Raw genomic sequence first — 19082 nt, forward strand, 5'->3', positions numbered from 1 at the left:
TCCTCCCCATCTTCAGAGACATGAACAAATAAAAAAAAAAAAAAAAAGGTGTGATCTGCTGGTGTTTGTCTAGTAGAACTTGCTAAAGTGCCAGTTGTCTTTGGACTGTGGGAGGAAGCCGGAATACCCAGAGAGAACCAACACAGGCACAGGGAGAACATGCAAACTCCACACAGAAAGGCCCTGGGTCAGCCGGGGCTTGAACCCAGAACCTTCTTGATGTGAGGCAGCAGTGCTAACCACTGCATCGTGCCATGTCAAATTTACTTCCTGGTGCAATTGTGGGCTTGGTTCCAATCGCTTGTTTATTAATTTATTAGATTTTTTAAAATTTATTTTCACTGCTTATCCATTACTTGTAACTCTACAATTTATTTGTTACTTTTAGCCAGCTACCTCAACTATTTACCCATTACATTTGGCTACCAATTTCAATCATCTGTTCATTAGGTAGGTAGGTACTTTATTGATCCCTCAATGGGGAAATTTCAGTGTTTCAGCAGCAATGGAGAACAAACAACATAACACCATGAGAATCAAACACCACACACATATCTTGCTAAACAAATTTCAGTACCTCAAGCAGCAATAGAGAACAGACAGCATAACGCCATGAGAACAAGCACCGCACACACATCCTGATAAATTCCAAGTACTCAAAAATAGACAGAATCAAGTATTTGAATAATCAAGAACAGAATTTACATATGTGCATATTAACCATGCATTTTACCCCAGGATTTGAATATTGCACCTCAGTTGACTATTACATAGTCCCTCATAATTTCACCTAGCTTATCCCTGCAGTGATGCATTGTATAGTCTGATTACGACCTACGGTAACGCTCCTTCTTACACTGGGGATGTAACAGTCTCATGCTAAAAGAACTGTTCAGAGCCTCTACTGTGTGGTGCAGGGCATGGGTGGGGTTATGCATGATGGATGTTAGTTTTACCAGCATCCTTCTGTCCACCACCTCCTTGATGGAATCCAGGGGCCAGTCCAGGAGAGAACCAGCTCTCTTGACCAGCTTGTTTAGTCTCTTTCTGTCCCTGACCGTGCTACCTCCTGCCCAACCCGCAACAGTGTAAAAAACTGCAGATGCCACCACAGAATCATAAAATGCCTGAGGGAGTGCCCCGCACACACCAAAGGACCTCAGTCTCCTCAACAAGTGGAGGCGGCTCTGGCCCTTCCTGTATGGGGCGTCTGTGTTGTTGCTCCAATCCATTTTGTTGTTGAGGTGGACACCCAGGTATTTAAAGGTGTCCACAATCTCAATATCTGAGCCCTGAAAGCTCACCGGCGTGAGTGCTGGTGATTTCCGCCGGGGGCCAATCACCATCTCTTTTGTCTTGCTGGTGTTCAGGACCAGGTGATTTTTCTGACACCACTCCACAAACTCAGTAACAAACCCCTGTATTCCCCCTCATCCCCCCCAGATACACATCCAACAATAGCAGTGTTGTCTGAGAACTTTTGTAGATGACACTGGTGGGAGTTGTACTTGAAGTCCGACATGTAGAGGGTGAACAGAAAGGGGGAAAGCACCGTCCCCTGGGAGCACTGGAGAAGTCAAAGAACATGACCCTCACAATACTTCCGGGGGACTCCAGATGAGATGGGGCTTGATGCGGCAACCCCGATGCCAGGACGGTATGCAAACTGCAGCGGGTCGAGCGCCGAGCTCACCTGGGCACGGAGGTGACCGAGGACAATCCTCTCCATGGTCTTCATTACCTTTAGCTATTTTATCATCTCTGTTCACTTGTTGACTAATGCTCCCGCACTTCTAATCGCTTCATGTGGTTTTCAGTTTCAGCTGACTCAGTATGTCTGTAAGATTTTTTTGATGAAGCTGATCAATATTTTTTAATTAGTTGAGCTACACTATTTCCCTGTACCCCTGTTATTTCTTAACACTTGTCTCCTCATCTGTGTTATAACTTTTATTTTGTTGTGCAGGTTATTTTCTGTGATTTCAAAAAGTGCTAAGAAGCTAAAGCACATGTGTCAAACTCAAGGCCCGCGGGCCACAACCAGCTGCAATGTCCAGAAAAGTGGTATACAGGTATAAGACCATCTTGCTGTGTAATTACAGAAGAGGCCCTGCAAACACATAGTATGCAAATTCATGAGTGGGTGTTATGCCCAACAACCTTGTCAGCTAGGTTAACACTTTAAGAGGCATGACCTTTCTAATTTGTCCCTTGTCTGTGTCTTTTAAGAGGAGACACGCAATAAACAGGAAGTGTGAAGTAAAGCATAAGCCACCAAGGTTCCTTTTTTAATTGGACATGACTTCTGTCCAGAGCTAAAATTGGAGGCCAGGCTTACCATTAATGCACTTGCTGCAATTACAGCTGTTTTCAAAGCTGTCTCATGTGTTTGTTTGTTTTTTTGTTATAGCCTCTCTATTAATATTTATGAACCACAAAACTAGCTCTTTTTTTAAACTACAGAACTGTGTGTGTATTCTTTTTATTGGTTACTGTCAGTTTCCTGGGCATCAGCTTAAGTGTTTAGTGTCAGTCCTTGTCTGTGACTCATACTTCCCTGTTTTGTGATGACTGATGTGTAGTTTGTGGTGCTGCTTACACGACTGTTTGCAGTTGAGTCTGACAAGCTAAAAAAAGATTTTTTAGGCTACAGCATTAATGAGAACTGTTCTGAAACTGCTTGACTTAACCTTTTCCATCTGACTTCCTTCTCTTTTTGGAGAACTGTATTTCACAACTGACCATATCTATTTTATTCCCTTGCAAATTTAGTTGTTTAACTGTGTATATTGGCATTGTAATTGAGACTCGGATTCCATAAGCTAGGCTATATAAGCTTACCTATTACTTGTAGCATTACGTAGTGCAGTCTCTGAGTAGTTGGACAATAACCTGTTTACTGCAGATCAGTCCCTTGTGTAAGTGTCAGTGTCATTGTGCTTGATCCATAGCAAGATAAAAGTGTCTTACAGTCCAGATTTAGGAAGTGAGTAGCATTGTTTATACTGTACGTTTTATGAGATGGCAAATCCTAATTATTCATTGCTATTTAAAGATATTCTGTACATACTGTAGTCCCAGTATTGACAATATTAACAGGGTTCCCACAGGTCCTGGAAAAACACTTTGTCATCCTGGAAAATTATTTTCACATTTTTGTTTTTTCCTTTTGCTAAGAGCAAACTGTCAAATGAGCTGATGGCTGAAATTATGGCAATGTGTGAGATAAGGGTAGAAGTTTATGGTCTGTTTTTAGTCATGTTTTTGTATGCTCTGAATACCGGAAACCATTGGTTTTTGAATGCATCACATCAGGTTGGTGAAGGCGGTGTGAATGAAACCCTGATTAATAATCTTTCTTCGCTCTGGTCCCCTATCTGATAATGTTTATATAGAGGCACGCAACCCTGGTGTTCATCTCAAACAGCAGTTTAACATAAATATTTCTAAAATATTTTTGTCCTGTGAAAGGGACCATATCAACCAACCAGTCAACATTTTTTCTGTGCTTGATTGTCATCATCAAAAGAACCACCTGTCTTTTGTAATCTGATATGGCTGATACGTGGTCATGGTAGTGCACATGTTTTGTAGAAGTCTTTGTGGAGTGCTTGTCAGGACTTGCATCATGTGTCCAGGTCCTCTGTATGCTTTGCATAATGGAGAAAAAATATGAAATACATGAACTTCTAGTATAGAGAGGTGAATTTACACATCCCCTGAGTTTTCCTCTACTTCAATGGCATTTCTAAGCTTGGCCCTTTCTGAAAAGTGAACACATGAGAATGGAGATTTCTACTGGGTATCCATCACTGTACTGTACTGTGCTGCACTGTACTGCACTGTACTGTACTGTATTGTACTGTATTGTACTGCACTGGATAGCAGAAATCAAGAATTGTCAGCTGTACTGTACTGGATAGCAGAAATCAAGAATTGTCATTTTAATTATGACCCCAAAACAGAAAAGTGCTGCTGTTGTTTTCAATGTAATATAGGACACAGATGGTTTACAAATCACTATTATCAGTTTAAATTTTGATTTTACATGCTGTCCCAACTTTTTCTGATTTTTGGGTTGTAAAAAAGAATTGTGAATTTTGTGTGTATTTGCCATAACAATCTGCAAACTTAAAGGGCTGCACCAGCTGGCATTTTTCTTCTCAGGTGACCTACTAAGACAGTAATCTGATGTTGTGCAGAGTATTGGAGGCTGAGCTGGACAGACCAAGCAGACAGTGAGCTTTAGTATCAGCCATTCAGTCGCTGAACATTTTGTGTGTTTTATTGCTGACAAAGGCAGTGGCAGTGTGAGAACACAAACCAAAGTATACCACACCACTTACTGATACACTACTGACCCATTTGCATTTGGTTTAATTTTGTTGACTACACTATGCTCTTGGTGAGGAATATGAAAAAGTATTAACCGCAGTATTTGTTTCTGCTTAATTTAAAACAGGTTTTGTGTTTCCATGTTTTTGCTGGAATTATTTATATAAAATGTCATTTAAGCATGGGGGGAGCAAATGAAAGTATTACACACAGTTTGTGCATTTACACTGTTTTTTGCAATAATGTTCCTTTATCAGGGAGCTCCCTAAGGAAGCTGCTGACGTACAGCAGCACCATCACAGTCTGAAAGAGTGCCAACATTCTACATCTAAAATGGCCTGTAGAATACATGTCAGTTTTTGCATAATGGTTGATATCACCGTCTTTAGCTAGGACTTGCAGAGAGACCCCTGTCTAATACACATTAAATACAGCACATGGAATCTTTACACGTCTGTACATGAACTAAGTGCAAAAATATACAATTTACGGCCAGATGGAGCAGGGTAGTGTAAGAAAAAGTAAAAGACCAATAAGGTATATAAATAAATGATTAACAAATGCCAGATATATTTTATTGCAGAGGTGGGGAGTCAGCACCGACTGTGTTGGTTGATACTGAAGCTGTTTGGGCAGGAAGCAGCCTGGCAGCTGTTTGCATAAAGGGGAACATAAAACACTCTGTGAAGCTGCTTTTGAAGGGGCTGTTCAAGGCTGAAGGCGTTGTCTACAGTCGCATTACCCTGCAACGAGAGATGTAGGTTTTAGGATGAAGTTCAGTTTGGTTTTACTAACCCGTGTCCCACTATGTTGCTGTTGTTTCGGGTTTTCAACCCAAAAATAAGTGTTTAAGCTAAAAAACAGCATTAATGAGGCGACAGTGCAGTAGATCTTTCAGTCATCTATTATAGCTTGTACATGAACCCTGCCATACTTCACTTGTATGAGCTGCCTGCATATCTTGAGAAAAGTTGTGAACATGATTGTTTTTGTCCTGTTCAGCAGCATGACGACCATAGTGACTTTAGAGGATGCCCTCTCCAACGTGGACCTGCTGGAGGAGCTGCCGCTCCCGGACCAGCAGCCATGCATCGAGCCCCTCCCCTCTTCAGTCATGTATCAGGTCAGCGCTGACAGCTGCGCATTGCCACTATTTAACCACTTGTAACCTGATGATAAGACACGCTTCCTCTGTGGCCTGCATTTATTTCATGACAGTGATTGTTGTAGTCACACAGACAGACAAACAGTTTTTCTTACTTAGTTGAGATGTACATGAATGTGCCATTTGGCCAACTGTTTAGTAAACACTTTCAACTACTAGTTCATCTTATTTCCATGCAACATTTAGAAAAGAAGAAGTCATAAAGGCAGAAATCTAAAACAATTTGCTGTATGGAGAACAGTGAGAAGTTTGACTATGAAAAAGACACATTGCTTTGCACTGTGGTGTTTACCAGTTGCATAAACATCTTTGAACATTGTTTTTGCCTGCAGTGTACCTGATATACTTACCAGTGTTTGTTTTGTGCTAACCTCTTTCCACAGCCCAATTTCAACACTAACTTTGAAGATCGAAATGCATTTGTCACTGGCATCGCCAGATACATCGAGCAGGCCACCGTCCACTCTAGCATGGTATGGGAAATTACTTAATAGAGAGTCAGTTGTCTGCCTTACATCAGCAGCATCTTGGTTGGAACAGTAAATTCTCCAGGATGGAGTGAAAGGCTTATTAGAAACAGGATCTGCTTAGGGACTTGCCTGTCTCACCAGAGCATTTGGCAATGTCCAGCAGGCAGCTCACAGCATCCAGGCCCAGGGTAAATGGCTCAAGCACAAACAGATGCTTTGGACCATCTCTTAACAGGAATAGTACGGCTTTGTGTCTAATTAGAGAGGGTTAGTTGCTTGGAATCGGAAGGAAACTGCACTTTTTATGGAGCGCTGCCTTGAAAGAGCTAATGCATTTCACTGGGAATAAATGAGTTTCAAAAGAATCAGTGGTGCATGGATGTTTTAGTCTTTTTATACTGTAAGTTGTTTTGATTCAGTTTAGAAAACAGGAGCCAGTTTGTAACTGACTCGTCTGAGTGACTGGTCTTGCTTTTTGATCTAGAATGAGATGTTGGAGGAGGGACAGGAGTACGCCATCATGCTCTACACCTGGAGGAGCTGCTCACGTGCAATACCACAGGTAACCACTGTGCTTCTGGTAACAGTTTTTTCCCATGACTTAGTTATACTATTGGATATAAAGCTGGAGCATAGACTAGATATCAAAATGGAAGAAGCTTCACCGTTTCTTGCAACTATGCAAAAGTAAAGCCAAAATATTTTGAATATGGGGCGGACATTTTGCTTTTGTGGCACATTTTGCCAACAGATTCTGCACAGTAGCAACCAGCTAATCAAAGCTGTCAGCCCATCGTAAATAGACCCCTTTTTATATCATGAAATAACTTAATAACAACAGACTTGGCAGAAAAGTGATCTACCTAAAATGACAGAAATCCAATTGAAAAATTGGATTTGTACTTTTAATTTTTAGTTTGGATCATGTCCCATCCACTAACATAGAGGAGGTGGAGTTTAGGACTTGCAGTCTGCAGTCAACCGCCTATGGGTGATCGACAAGTGGTGGCTTCACTTCTGGGAGTTGTCATGTCCTCCATGTTTATATCATTCAATTCATTTGCCATTATTTCAATAATCTATTAATCATTTGTTAGTTTCTAAACAAAAATGACAAAAATTCACAGACTTGCTTTCAAAATGTGAGAATTAGCTGCTTTTCTTTGTTTTTTTATGAGAGCAAATAGAATTTTTTGTGGGTTGGACAAAACAATCAGTTTAAAGATGTCACTTTTACTTTCTGTGATAGGCATTTTAAATAGTTTTCTGATATAGAAAAACAATGAAGTGGGGGAATGTTTGCAGATAAATAGATAATGGATATAATTGTTAGTTGCACTAATCTTGGATGACTATATCTAGGTGAAAAAAGTGGTATTAGATTTCCTATAGCCATCCTCTCTCCTTGCAGTTTTTTATGTCTATTTGTTTCTCTTTTTTTCTTCGAGGTGAAATGCAATGAACAGCCCAACAGAGTGGAGATCTATGAGAAGACAGTAGAGGTCCTGGAGCCAGAAGTTACCAAGCTGATGAATTTCATGTATTTCCAGGTAAATCTGTGTTTGGTTATATGTCAGCAGAGATACTCCTTACTTTCATCAGGTTGTATGAACTCTATAATAATTGTAATAATAATAATAATTTCTCTTAATTTCTTCTAGCGCACAGCTATTGACCGTTTCTGTGGCGAGGTCCGTCGTCTCTGTCATGCCGAGCGCAGAAAAGACTTTGTCTCTGAGGCGTACCTGCTAACCCTGGGAAAGTTCATCAACATGTTTGCTGTACTGGATGAACTGAAGAACATGAAATGCAGCGTCAAGAATGACCACTCCGCCTACAAACGGTATTCAGAAACTGACAGTTACAGTACTTAGCATGCAGTCATACAGTTGATTACCACAGCAGACACTAGATGGCAGCATCAGTCAGCATAACTGAAGACCGCTTCCTGTGTCTGTCTGCTTTACTTCTTGAACTGTAAGCGTTAGACCGGAAGGTTTTAGTCAAAAGTACTTCAGATTAACTGTTAACAGTCACCTTTTTGTGTTGTACCATGGATTTTCAGGCAACTCTCACTGGATTACTTTGATACTGAAAGAATACATTTAAAACATGAAGTTCTGAAATTACGAGGTGTCTTTTTTCTGTGGTTTCTAAGCAGTTTTATGGACATTTATTTGCAATGGAGATCAGGCATGTTAATATCCTCTGGAAGTGAAAATATGTGTAAAAATATGTCTGTTTTGTCTGTGTGGTCAGATTTGACTGAGGTATGTCTCAGAAGGTGTACACAGACTTTGACACTCCACCTCTGCTCCCCCTCAGTGAAAAGCTCTGTATCAGTCTGATAGAAGAAGATGGCTTAATATACATTTGTGTGTGTGTTTGTAAATTAAAACCAAATATGTTTCTTTCCATGGCCCAGGGCGGCTCAGTTCCTTAGAAAGATGTCAGAGCCCTCATCCATCCAGGAGTCTCAGAACTTGTCCATGTTCCTGGCCAACCACAACAAAATCACTCAGGTTGGTCAGATCTGTGCATTGTACTTTACAAAACACTGTTAAGATTAAATAGTGTTACTATAGTATGAAAAAGCTAGTTGTCATCACATGTCACTGCTGTTTTCTTCCCTGGGTTTGCAATCAGGCCAGGAACATCTGTAAAAATATACAGCATCAGTTTGTCAGTTCCCAAAATTCTGAAAAGTTAAAGAATTTACACAAGCACTCAATAAAAGAAAATATTTTACATTATGTCAGAATACAAGTGTAGTCTTTTAGTCAGAGATTTGTAGAGAAATTGAAATGAGACATAACACTTGAGTGACATGTTCTTTGCAATATAGCAATAGGATTTGATATTCATTCATCTATTCTGTGGTGTCTGCCAGTCTTTGCAGCAGCAGCTGGAAGTGATTAATGGATACGAAGAACTGCTGGCAGACATTGTCAACCTGTGTGTCGACTACTATGAGAACAAGATGTACCTCACTCCCAGTGAAAAACACATGCTGCTCAAAGTAAGTAAAGCCCTGCAACTGAGACTACGGATCAGTTAACAGTTGCTCTTATGATCCTGCTCATTTAAACAACGACTGCAGCTTTTTTGACAGTAACAGACCGTGTGTGTGTGTGTGTGTGTGTGTGTGTGTGTGTGTGTCCATCCCCCACTGTTCTGCATCTCCAGGTTATGGGTTTTGGCTTATACCTCATGGATGGAAACAACAGCAACATCTACAAACTGGATGCCAAAAAGAGAATTAACCTCACCAAGATTGACAAGTTTTTCAAGGTAAGAAGGTCAATATATGTACACATAAACATATGAGGTCAAGTTGTTGTATATCGCCACACTATATTCATTACCTTTTATTTAAATCACATCTGGAAAACTGAAAAGTGGGTAGTACAACCGATTTACTGAAAAAGCAGTTCTTTTAGCCATTGTTAGCAATTCTGAGTAATAGGTAATGCCCTGTTAAGGAAATGTAATGTACTGTTATTTATTGCTGAATCACGTTTAATACATCAAGTAAGAATTTCTGGAGGTCCAAAGTCAAACAGTTCACCTGTTTCATTTCCCCAAATTTAAATAAGGAAGAAAAACAAACAGATCTGCAAAGACACTTGCTTTAGTTTTACTTTGACAGCAGTGCTCTGGAAGTAATATTTGAATATGTTTAAAACAAAATGGCTGCAAGTATTGATTATTATTGTTTTGTATTGTTAGCAAAAATAATTAGAATAAAAGTAAAAAAAAAACAGGAAACTATGAAAAATGTCTGATTTTCAGAGATGATTGATAAACATTTTTATGGCTATACTAACAAATTTTTACTGTCATTGCTGATAATCAAACATTTTGAGTATTCCCTTGAAATTTCAGTGAAATGAATCATAAATTATTACTGTAATTAGATTATCATTGTTACTGGGCATGGTTAATATTTCTCAGTATTTAAGTTGGGACTTTTTTCTACCTAATCAGTCCACACATTTATCTCTTTTGGGAACCAGAACCTCTGCTCCCAAAAGCAGGTAGCTTGAACCCTTGTCCTGATTTATTTTGACTGTTTAATGTTGCATTAATTGCAAATTGGTGCATTGTTTGTGTTCACAGCAACTCCAGGTGGTCCCTCTGTTTGGTGACATGCAGATTGAATTGTCCCGATACATCAAAACCAGTGCTCACTTTGAAGAGAACAAATCCAGGTGAGAGAAATGTGCGCACACACACACACACACACACAGTCTCCGTGAGCTGGGGCTGTTGCCAGATACATGAATTACCAAGTAAACCCGATGCTTTAAAACTGAAGTGTTGCCCATGTAGATTTAAAGGTTAAATGTTTTCACAAATACAGGCCAAGGTTGCTTTCGGTTTGTTTCCTTCTTTCTATGTCTTAACCTAATATCATCTGCTGTGTAACACTGGGAAAACCAGTGCCATGTTCCCTCTGTTTCATTTGTCTGTCAATCACATACCCTTGATCTGGTGGAAGTCAGACTATCATGATATAGAGATATAGGATTATCTGTATGGAAAATGTATAGATGTGATGATAAAAGCTTAAAGGATAAGCCATTTGTCCATGTTTTTGTCACTGTCATTAGTTCCATGTCTGTCTCAGTCCTGTCTGACTTCCCTAACCGGTCTGTTGCTTTCATCCCCAAGCCCTATACATTATGTTCCCACTGATGATATAAATTTTTAAACATGACACATCAATATAGATGCATCTTTAAAAAAAAAAAACAACACTAATTTCCTAAAACATTATGACAGTTGAGTTTTTAGCATGCCAGCACACAAAGCTAAGATGTTCAACAATATACTGTCTGTTCACCATTAGCATTGTTGTTGTCTGCATGCTAACCTTAGCATTTAGCTCAGAGCATGGCTGTGCCTACCTACAGTCTCAAACTATATAAATACTATGTTTTTCTTGTCAGAAAGGCAACATTATACATGATACAGTTTTTGGCTGTTGTAGCTGTGTGTATTGTCTATGCGTCTGCCTGCTTGGCCATCATTCCCATAGCTAAATTAGTTTTTTCTTGATGCGCTTAAGAGACCGACTGATATAATGGCATACTAATGGTATTATTTTAACTGTCACATCTGTTGAAGGCTTTGTTTTGTTTGTCAAGGTGAATTCTTTTAAAAACAGCCCACCTAAGGAGTCTAAAACCAATGATGACTTAATCGTGGTAACAACTATTGTTTGTGGAGCTATAGCCTGACGTCAGACTCATGTCAGTTTCATGTCTTGCTTTATCTTGCATTTAAACTGTATTCTGCTCTGTCTTCTTCTCCATAAATCCTTGGGGGTGTTTCTTCCCATCAGTGTTGGTATGTTTTTTTTTTTTTTCTGTGTGAACAATCCTTACCCTGCTGCTCTCATCAATCTTACCTCCAAGGTGGACATGCATATCAATATCCAGCAGCCCCCAGTACAACATCTGTGAGCAGATGATTCAGATCCGCGAGGATCATATGCGCTTCATCTCCGAGCTGGCTCGCAATAGCAACAGCGAGGTTAGTATGGAATTGATCGGCTTACAGTGAGATGTTCAGGTACACTGCTGGGGGGAGAATTGATCATCAACGAGGTGTTACATTGTCTGTGAGGTCAGCATATGCTACTAAACTACTGAAGAATGAAACGGTATATTACACGAACTCCATGTTCACCTTTGTCTCAGTTATGAGCCCATTTAAAAAATGAAAGTTACACCATATCCACCGACTGGCTGTTTCATCTGACAATCTTGTATACAAGTAGGCTTTAAGAGTGCTGTCTTATGTGGGGATATTTAATTCTGAGTGGTGACGTAACAAGGTTTTGAGCAGATGTCTTGCCCCAGTGGATTTTCAAGGGTCACAGTTCAGTGATTCAAATGGAAATTTAACTGACTTGTGGATTAGAATCGCGGATGTCCTAATGATCACATCCTCCATGGTGCAGTTTTCACGTGGGTCTTTTTTCTTTTTCCATCCAGTCCACTTAATCAGGTCACTCAACAGTTTACCATTTTTATCCATGACTGAGGCGCACCTTTTTTTTTTTTTTTTCTTTTTTTTTTTACAGCGTTGCAAATTCCATCCATTACAGTGCACTGCACATAGGTAAGGACTGTGTGTTTTGGAGCTGAAAAGTATATTACTCTCTGCCCATGTAGGTGGTGACTGGATCAGGGCGTCAAGAAGCCCAAAAGACAGACACTGAATACAGGAAGCTATTTGACTTGGCCCTGCAGGGCATGCAGCTGCTTTCCCAGTGGAGCGCTCATGTGATGGAAGTGGTGAGGAAGCAGAGATTGGACAGAGAAGAAAATACACTGAACTCATAATGTCTGTAGAGTTATATTTGAGTGTATTCATGACTTTGTGTTAGTTGGGTAAATTCTTTGATACTGGACACTATTACCTGGTCAGATTGTTAAAAGCCTTCTGACTTTGCCAACAGTACTCCTGGAAGTTGGTTCATCCGACAGACAAGTACTCCAACAAGGACTGCCCTGACAGTGCTGAGGAGTATGAGAGAGCCACCAGATACAACTACACAAGCGAAGAGAAGTTTGCTCTTGTAGAGGTCAGTTATGACTTCATCACAAACATACAGTATGTTGTTTTTAGCTGCTAGTACTCTCGTTATTGACTGAATGCTATGAACTTGCCAGGTGATGGCTATGATAAAGGGACTACAGGTGCTGATGGGACGTATGGAGAGTGTGTTCAATCACGCCATCCGTCACACCATCTACTCAGCTCTGCAGGACTTTGCTCAAGTCACCCTGCGTGACCCACTGCGACAGGCCATCAAGAAGAAGAAAAACGTCGTCCAGAGGTATGAATCATTTGGCAGTAAAAATTACTTGACCAATCACATTCACATCTCAGCAATCAATTGCCACACAAACACCCATACATATATTCTTGTGTTAATACAATCCCCCAAAAGTGGTGACACATACTAATACGTACTTGTACTTGCTGACTGAAGGATGTGAGTCTAAGTTTACAATGTTTTCTGCTTATTTTTGTTACATTTATAATTCACAACAGAAATGCCAGTGTATGTATACTCTAGGCAATGGTTGACAAGAAAAGTCATTACAGTTCTTGACTTGTCTTCTTACTGCAGTGTCCTCCAGGCCATCCGGAAGACAGTCTGTGACTGGGAGACTGGCCGGGAGCCTCACAATGACCCTGCCCTCCGTGGAGAAAAAGATCCCAAGGGTGGCTTTGACATTAAGGTTCCTCGCCGTGCTGTGGGGCCCTCCAGTACACAGGTCTCACCTCCTCCCTTCTGCTGAAGAACCCAATTTTTTTTTTTAACCAGACTTCGCATTAATCTTTCCTGTGTAATCTTTTCCCACACCTCCCACGCTCACAGACACAGATCCAGTAGCTGGCTATACTGACCTTTAGTGACTCTGTAGTTTTGGGGAATGTTGTGTTGAGCATGTAATTACATCTGCTCTGACTGGACTGTTGTTTCTGGACGTATCTGCCTTACTGTGCATACAAAGGTGATTTGTTTCCGCTTGTCTTTCTTCATTTTCATGCACCATTAACTTGTTAAAGACACGTGATAGAGGACAGGGAAGCTGGAGACCCCAATGATAAGTTTTCTCCATTTTTTGTAAAATTCCTTCACCTTTTGGAGTGGAGCAGTGAAAAACTGATGGTGGTGACTGGCTCTCACCCGGCTGTAGCCCGCACTGCGTCAGAGGATAAGTGTTCCTCAACTTTCCCCTGTAATGTAGCTTGGCGCTAACTCCGTGAGGGGCACAAGGCTGTAAAGCCAGGTCTCGTTCACAATGATTGATAGTTGGGGCTGGCACAGCCTTTTGAATTTGCATGTGTGAACCTACCAGTAACACACAGTGACACAGGCTGCTGGGCCTATGAATCAGGCTTATGAAGCTTACAGTGCCTCTGTAGCACACCGCATTTGAGCTTAGATCTGCAACATGTCATGTCAGAGTTGAATTGTCCCTGGATAAGGGAGATAATATGAGCTTAGAAGAGCTCGGGCTCTGCCTCATAAACCTGCTTGTTCTATATTCTGTATTGTCCTCTCTGCACTTCATTTTTGAACATCTTACCTTAGAGTGCATTTGTTTGGCTCTGTTTAAATCCACACATCACAGAGCTCAGTAGCGGTCATGCTGTGTAATTATGTTACACGTTGTTGTTTAGTGGCATTCCTAATATCCGTGCAGATTAATCAGCTTATTGCTCAGTTCCAAGAACTAATCTTTTTCTTTTTTTTCCACTGCAGGACTATAAAATCCAATTAAGCAATCACCTTCTGTGTTTGTCTACCATGAAAACAGATTTCAAGTGCAGTGCATTGAGTAATAAATGATAGAAATTTTGGGAGTGAGTTAAAGTATTTGAAACTGAAACATATTTTGATTGATAATCAAAAGGAAGATGTACTGTAGCCTCCCAACTAAAAGGAGACAACACAGAAAAGAGCTTTCATATAAGCCGTCCACCTGTGTTAAGATTAGAATATCTGCATTAGAAGGATACACTGTGTTCACAGGTGATGTGGTTAATAATGAGGTTTCACTTATAGATTGTCCTCCTTTTCCCATATATATGTAGCTCTATATGGTGAGGACTATGCTGGAGTCCCTTGTTGCTGACAAAAGTGGCTTTAAGAAGACTCTGCGCAGCACTCTGGAGGGCCCCACCATCCTGGACATTGAGAAGTTCCACCGCGAGTCCTTCTTTTACACACATTTGCTGAACTTCAGTGGTAAAAACAAACAGCTCTCTAACCTCTAAATTCAGAGAACCCTTTGAATGACATGTAACTACCATTAGATGGAGCCTCTGTTAGTAAAACTGTTTTAAAAGAGCTTGTTTACTCTTCCATGCAGAGACCTTGCAGCAGTGCTGTGACCTCTCCCAGCTTTGGTTCAGAGAGTTCTTCTTGGAGCTCACTATGGGTCGCAGGATCCAGTTCCCCATTGAGATGTCAATGCCCTGGATCCTCACCGACCACATCCTGGAAACCAAGGAAGCTTCAATGATGGAGTAAAATATGTTTCCACAGTTGTCTAAAACATCCATCTGGCAGTAGGAAAACAACTGTAGTGTAATCTGATAGCTGGTAGGACAAAGACAGTACACTGTGTCTTTGACGTCTTCTAACCAAATTTTATACTTTGAATTTGACAAGACAGAGGTCTGGTTGTTGTGTGCTATTGATGCTGACTGGCCATAGGCATTCAGCAACCCTGATGGTGGTTACTTCTTATTTTATGTTTTTAAAAAGCAGCATGGGTAAAATCCTAAACATTGGGATTAGCCATGAAGGTTTTCATGTGTGTGTTAAATCTTTGCTGCAGGATTATGTTGATACGAATTGGGTTTTACATAAGCCATTAAGCACATCAGTTTTTAGCTAGATGTTATATTTCAGTCTTATCCTGTATTCATATTGTTGAATAAATTCATTGCGTAACACTTGCAGGTTCACCTTCTTCACTCTTGAATCCAAGTGAAGGCACTTGGGGATAAAACTCTTCTTTTTGTTCTTGAATCCTCTCCAGGTACGTGCTGTATCCCCTGGATTTGTACAACGACAGTGCACACTACGCCCTTACCAAATTCAAGAAGCAGTTCCTCTATGATGAAATAGAGGCTGAGGTAATTCTTTTTTTTTTTTATCATCGATGCATATACTGGATGACCTTTCAGCTTGACAATCTTGCACTGCAGAATGCCACTCTTCTCATTTCAGTGTTTGCTGTGATGCTGTCTGTGACAAACATGTTCTGTATATCTAATTCCCTCATTTGTCTCAGTCTGTGTGAGCTATCATTGCACTGCATTTCCAGTCATTATGTGACATCTTAATGGGGCAACTAACATAGTTGTATAAAGTGTTGTTAATGTGAATACATATGCAGCTGGAATTAGACAAAGAAGGCATGAAAGCTGTCAAACAGAAAAAGACTGCCTAAATGGAAGAAGTGTTCTTGTCAATTTCCAATGCTCAAATGAAACTGGAAAATATGTGCAAAGGTTAGAACGGTATGTCCTGACATCTGTTAAGATATGAAAATGGCAGTTCCCCCCCCTAAGTCACTAATTAAATGCCACGTTTAGTAACAAATGAGACATTGTGCTGAATTCAAAAGTGTTATTTGCTCCACATGTTTTGTGGTCATCACAGATTGAAATGTGTTCTCAGACACACTCCATGTTGATCTGAACATCTGATATGATTTCAGGTGAACTTGTGCTTTGATCAGTTTGTCTACAAGCTGGCAGATCAGATCTTTGCCTACTACAAGATTCTAGCAGGAAGGTAGGTGAAATATTTGTATGCACTTCTTTTTGTTCTTTTCATTGCCAGAAGGTACTTGACAAGACTATGAAGTAGCTCCGCTAATTAAAAAGAACAGAAATTATATTTGATTAAAAAATATATTGACTTGTGTTTAAATGGAAAGTAACCATCCACCAACCTTGTAACACCACATGCTCACAGATGGAGCAGACAAGTTCAGTTAACTGTAAGTAACAGTTTGAAATAGTTAGCAGAAATTAATGGGTAAACAGTTGCAATAATTAGTAATGGATAATGGTTAAAACTCAAAGGTAAGGCATTACAACAATAGAAACAGTCTGCTAAAATTAATACATAAACAAATAATAGTTACAGATAATGGGTTCACAGTTGAAATAGACAAGGCTGATAAACAGATAAAATTCTTAGTAAAAAGCAAAAAATAAATGTTTCGAAAGATCCAGTTTCTGCCAGTCTGTGTGGTAGAAGTAGGAATCACTAAACCCATCTAAACACTGACAGTTCAGTTGTATGAAGAATTCTTCACTTTTTGTGGTCTAACCTAATGTGAGACAAAAAACAGTTGATGACCACTGCTGTAACACACCATGTGGATTCCCACTGTTATGAAAACACACCTTACAGTTCACTCTTCCACAAATCTTTCAGTCTTCTGCTTGACAAGCGTTTGAGAACCGACTGTAAGAACCAAGGGGCCAACATCCCCTGGCCTTCCTCCAACCGCTATGAGACTCTACTGAAGCAACGACATGTCCAGGTGTGTCCTGCATTTCCATCTCTCTATAGTGCCACCTTAGTTATTTTGCGGACATGTTGTGTCTTCTTTACCAACTGGTTGTGAATCTCAGCTCCTAGGCCGCTCCATTGATCTGAACAGACTTATCACTCAGAGGGTTTCGGCTGCTCTTTACAAGTCTCTTGAGCTGGCCATCAATCGGTTTGAGAGTGAGGACCTCACTTCAATCATGGTATGGTTTTTCTATCGATTTAGTTTTTTGTGTGTTTCAAAATGCAAATGCTGAAGTTTATCCTTGCACTGATGTGACTTTTTCTTTTTGTATTTTGTTAAAGGAACTGGAAGGTCTTCTGGAAATCAACCGCATGACGCACAAGCTCCTCAGTAAGTTCTTGACTCTGGACAGCTTGGACGCCATGTTCCGCGAGGCAAACCACAATGTGTCGGCTCCCTATGGCCGGATAACCCTGCACGTCTTCTGGGAGCTCAACTATGACTTCTTGCCCAACTATTGCTACAACGGCTCCACCAACAGGTGTGCTAGTTTGGGTCACTGTGTGTCTCACAATCCACCGGTGTGGTCAGTACGATGCCTGTCCTTAATGGAGTTTGAGTGCACTGGTGCTAAATTACTGAACTAACAGACATTTGTTAAAAGAGATATAATAGAAAATAGCCATCAAGCCAATTATTTTTCAAACCATGACTTCCTGCCAGCATTCTGCACACATGATTAATGGTCATATGGTAGTTACATCAGTCAATTATATAACACACAGGTGGCACACAGTGGCAGCACCAGCTTATAAATCACCTGCTGTCGCTGAGTTGAAAATGAAAATAACCAGAAAATATGGTAATGATCAGTGAAAGGTAAGAATTGTAAGGCTAGATTTAAACATTAATATAAATGCTTGCACTCCATATAAATTAGTTGTGCATGATTTGATTAATTGCTAACTTTGTTTAGGCGTTTGCACCACAAATGTACAGTCAGAAAACACAAACAAACTTGGTGCAAGTACTACTGATTATTTTCATTAGTCCATGGATTATTTGGTTATTAAATTGATCATTTAATGTTTAGTACAGTGTGTCAGAAAATAGTGATGAAAGCCCATCACAGTTTTCCCAAAATTCAGGTGGACATTATGACCAACGATCTAAAAAAAACAAAGCCCAAAGACTTTAAGGTCATAGAAAAGCTGCAAATGTGGTATACACAGTTGAGAGGCTGGAACCAGTGAATTTTGTTTTCAGTTAAAATAAACTTGCATGACTATTGTATATTCAGATGACATCAAACTTTATTTCAGACACAGTGAACATGGATTAACTGACTAGAGCTGATATAAATAGAGTACTCATTAGTTTCTGGGGAATAATGAATTTGTCTTGTATATTTGTCCAGGGGCCCTATAACTGGTAAATCCAGCCATGAGTAGTATCAAACCTGAAACTGGGTCAATAGTCTGAACCCTTATTAATTTTTAATAACAAAGCTTTGTTTGTCTTGGCTCTAAAAAGAAAACCAGTCAGGGTTTGCCCACAGTGATAGCATACCAGTTAACCAATCTGTTGGATTCCCTGTATCTTCTGTTTGGTTACACGCTGGTTACAAGAAACCACGTCGCTGATTGCAGTACACTGTTGTGCTGTATGCGCAGTATCCCACAGCCAGGATGAAAGCAAAGCATTCTCAGCAGTGGACCATATGCAGTAACAGCCTGCAGACAAACACTTGTATGTGGAACTTGTCTTGCTGTTGTATAAGCCACGAATGCGTAATGTTTAATAATAAAGTAACATAATACTGCTGCAGGGTTATCTACAGAAAGGAGATGTTTTTGTTTTAGCCTCTCCTTGATTCATTATTGTGGATTATATCCTGATGTTAGTGACAGTAGAAATATACGTGTTTGAAACATTTCTATCTATGTTCAGGTTTGTGCGCACCATCCTGCCCTTCTCTCAGGAGTTCCAGAGGGACAAGCCACCAAACGCTCAGCCCCAGTATCTGTACGGGTCAAAGGTTAG

General features: G+C 40.2%; 1 protein-coding gene across 2 annotated transcripts in view; it reads left to right on the forward strand.

Moving 5' to 3' along the window:
* Positions 1 to 19082, forward strand: part of cyfip1 (cytoplasmic FMR1 interacting protein 1) — a 29297-nt gene that overhangs the window by 2011 nt on the left and 8204 nt on the right. The window contains exons 2-23 of one of the 2 annotated variants that reach the window (XM_020603399.1): positions 5338 to 5458; positions 5884 to 5973; positions 6455 to 6532; positions 7419 to 7520; positions 7632 to 7813; positions 8396 to 8492; positions 8861 to 8989; positions 9157 to 9261; positions 10090 to 10181; positions 11391 to 11508; positions 12153 to 12275; positions 12440 to 12565; positions 12654 to 12820; positions 13118 to 13265; positions 14593 to 14746; positions 14871 to 15027; positions 15546 to 15642; positions 16230 to 16306; positions 16958 to 17066; positions 17158 to 17277; positions 17381 to 17580; positions 18990 to 19077. In XM_020603399.1, the coding sequence (XP_020459055.1) occupies positions 5342 to 5458; positions 5884 to 5973; positions 6455 to 6532; positions 7419 to 7520; positions 7632 to 7813; positions 8396 to 8492; positions 8861 to 8989; positions 9157 to 9261; positions 10090 to 10181; positions 11391 to 11508; positions 12153 to 12275; positions 12440 to 12565; positions 12654 to 12820; positions 13118 to 13265; positions 14593 to 14746; positions 14871 to 15027; positions 15546 to 15642; positions 16230 to 16306; positions 16958 to 17066; positions 17158 to 17277; positions 17381 to 17580; positions 18990 to 19077 (2676 nt within the window). In that variant the 5' untranslated portion in view covers positions 5338 to 5341. The remainder of the gene's footprint in view (positions 1 to 5337; positions 5459 to 5883; positions 5974 to 6454; positions 6533 to 7418; positions 7521 to 7631; positions 7814 to 8395; positions 8493 to 8860; positions 8990 to 9156; positions 9262 to 10089; positions 10182 to 11390; positions 11509 to 12152; positions 12276 to 12439; positions 12566 to 12653; positions 12821 to 13117; positions 13266 to 14592; positions 14747 to 14870; positions 15028 to 15545; positions 15643 to 16229; positions 16307 to 16957; positions 17067 to 17157; positions 17278 to 17380; positions 17581 to 18989; positions 19078 to 19082) is intronic. The other variant, XM_020603400.1, reaches the window with a different exon arrangement.

The sequence above is a fragment of the Monopterus albus genome, unplaced genomic scaffold (genome assembly GCF_001952655.1).
Source record: "Monopterus albus unplaced genomic scaffold, M_albus_1.0 scaffold61.1, whole genome shotgun sequence".
NCBI lineage: Eukaryota > Metazoa > Chordata > Actinopteri > Synbranchiformes > Synbranchidae > Monopterus > Monopterus albus.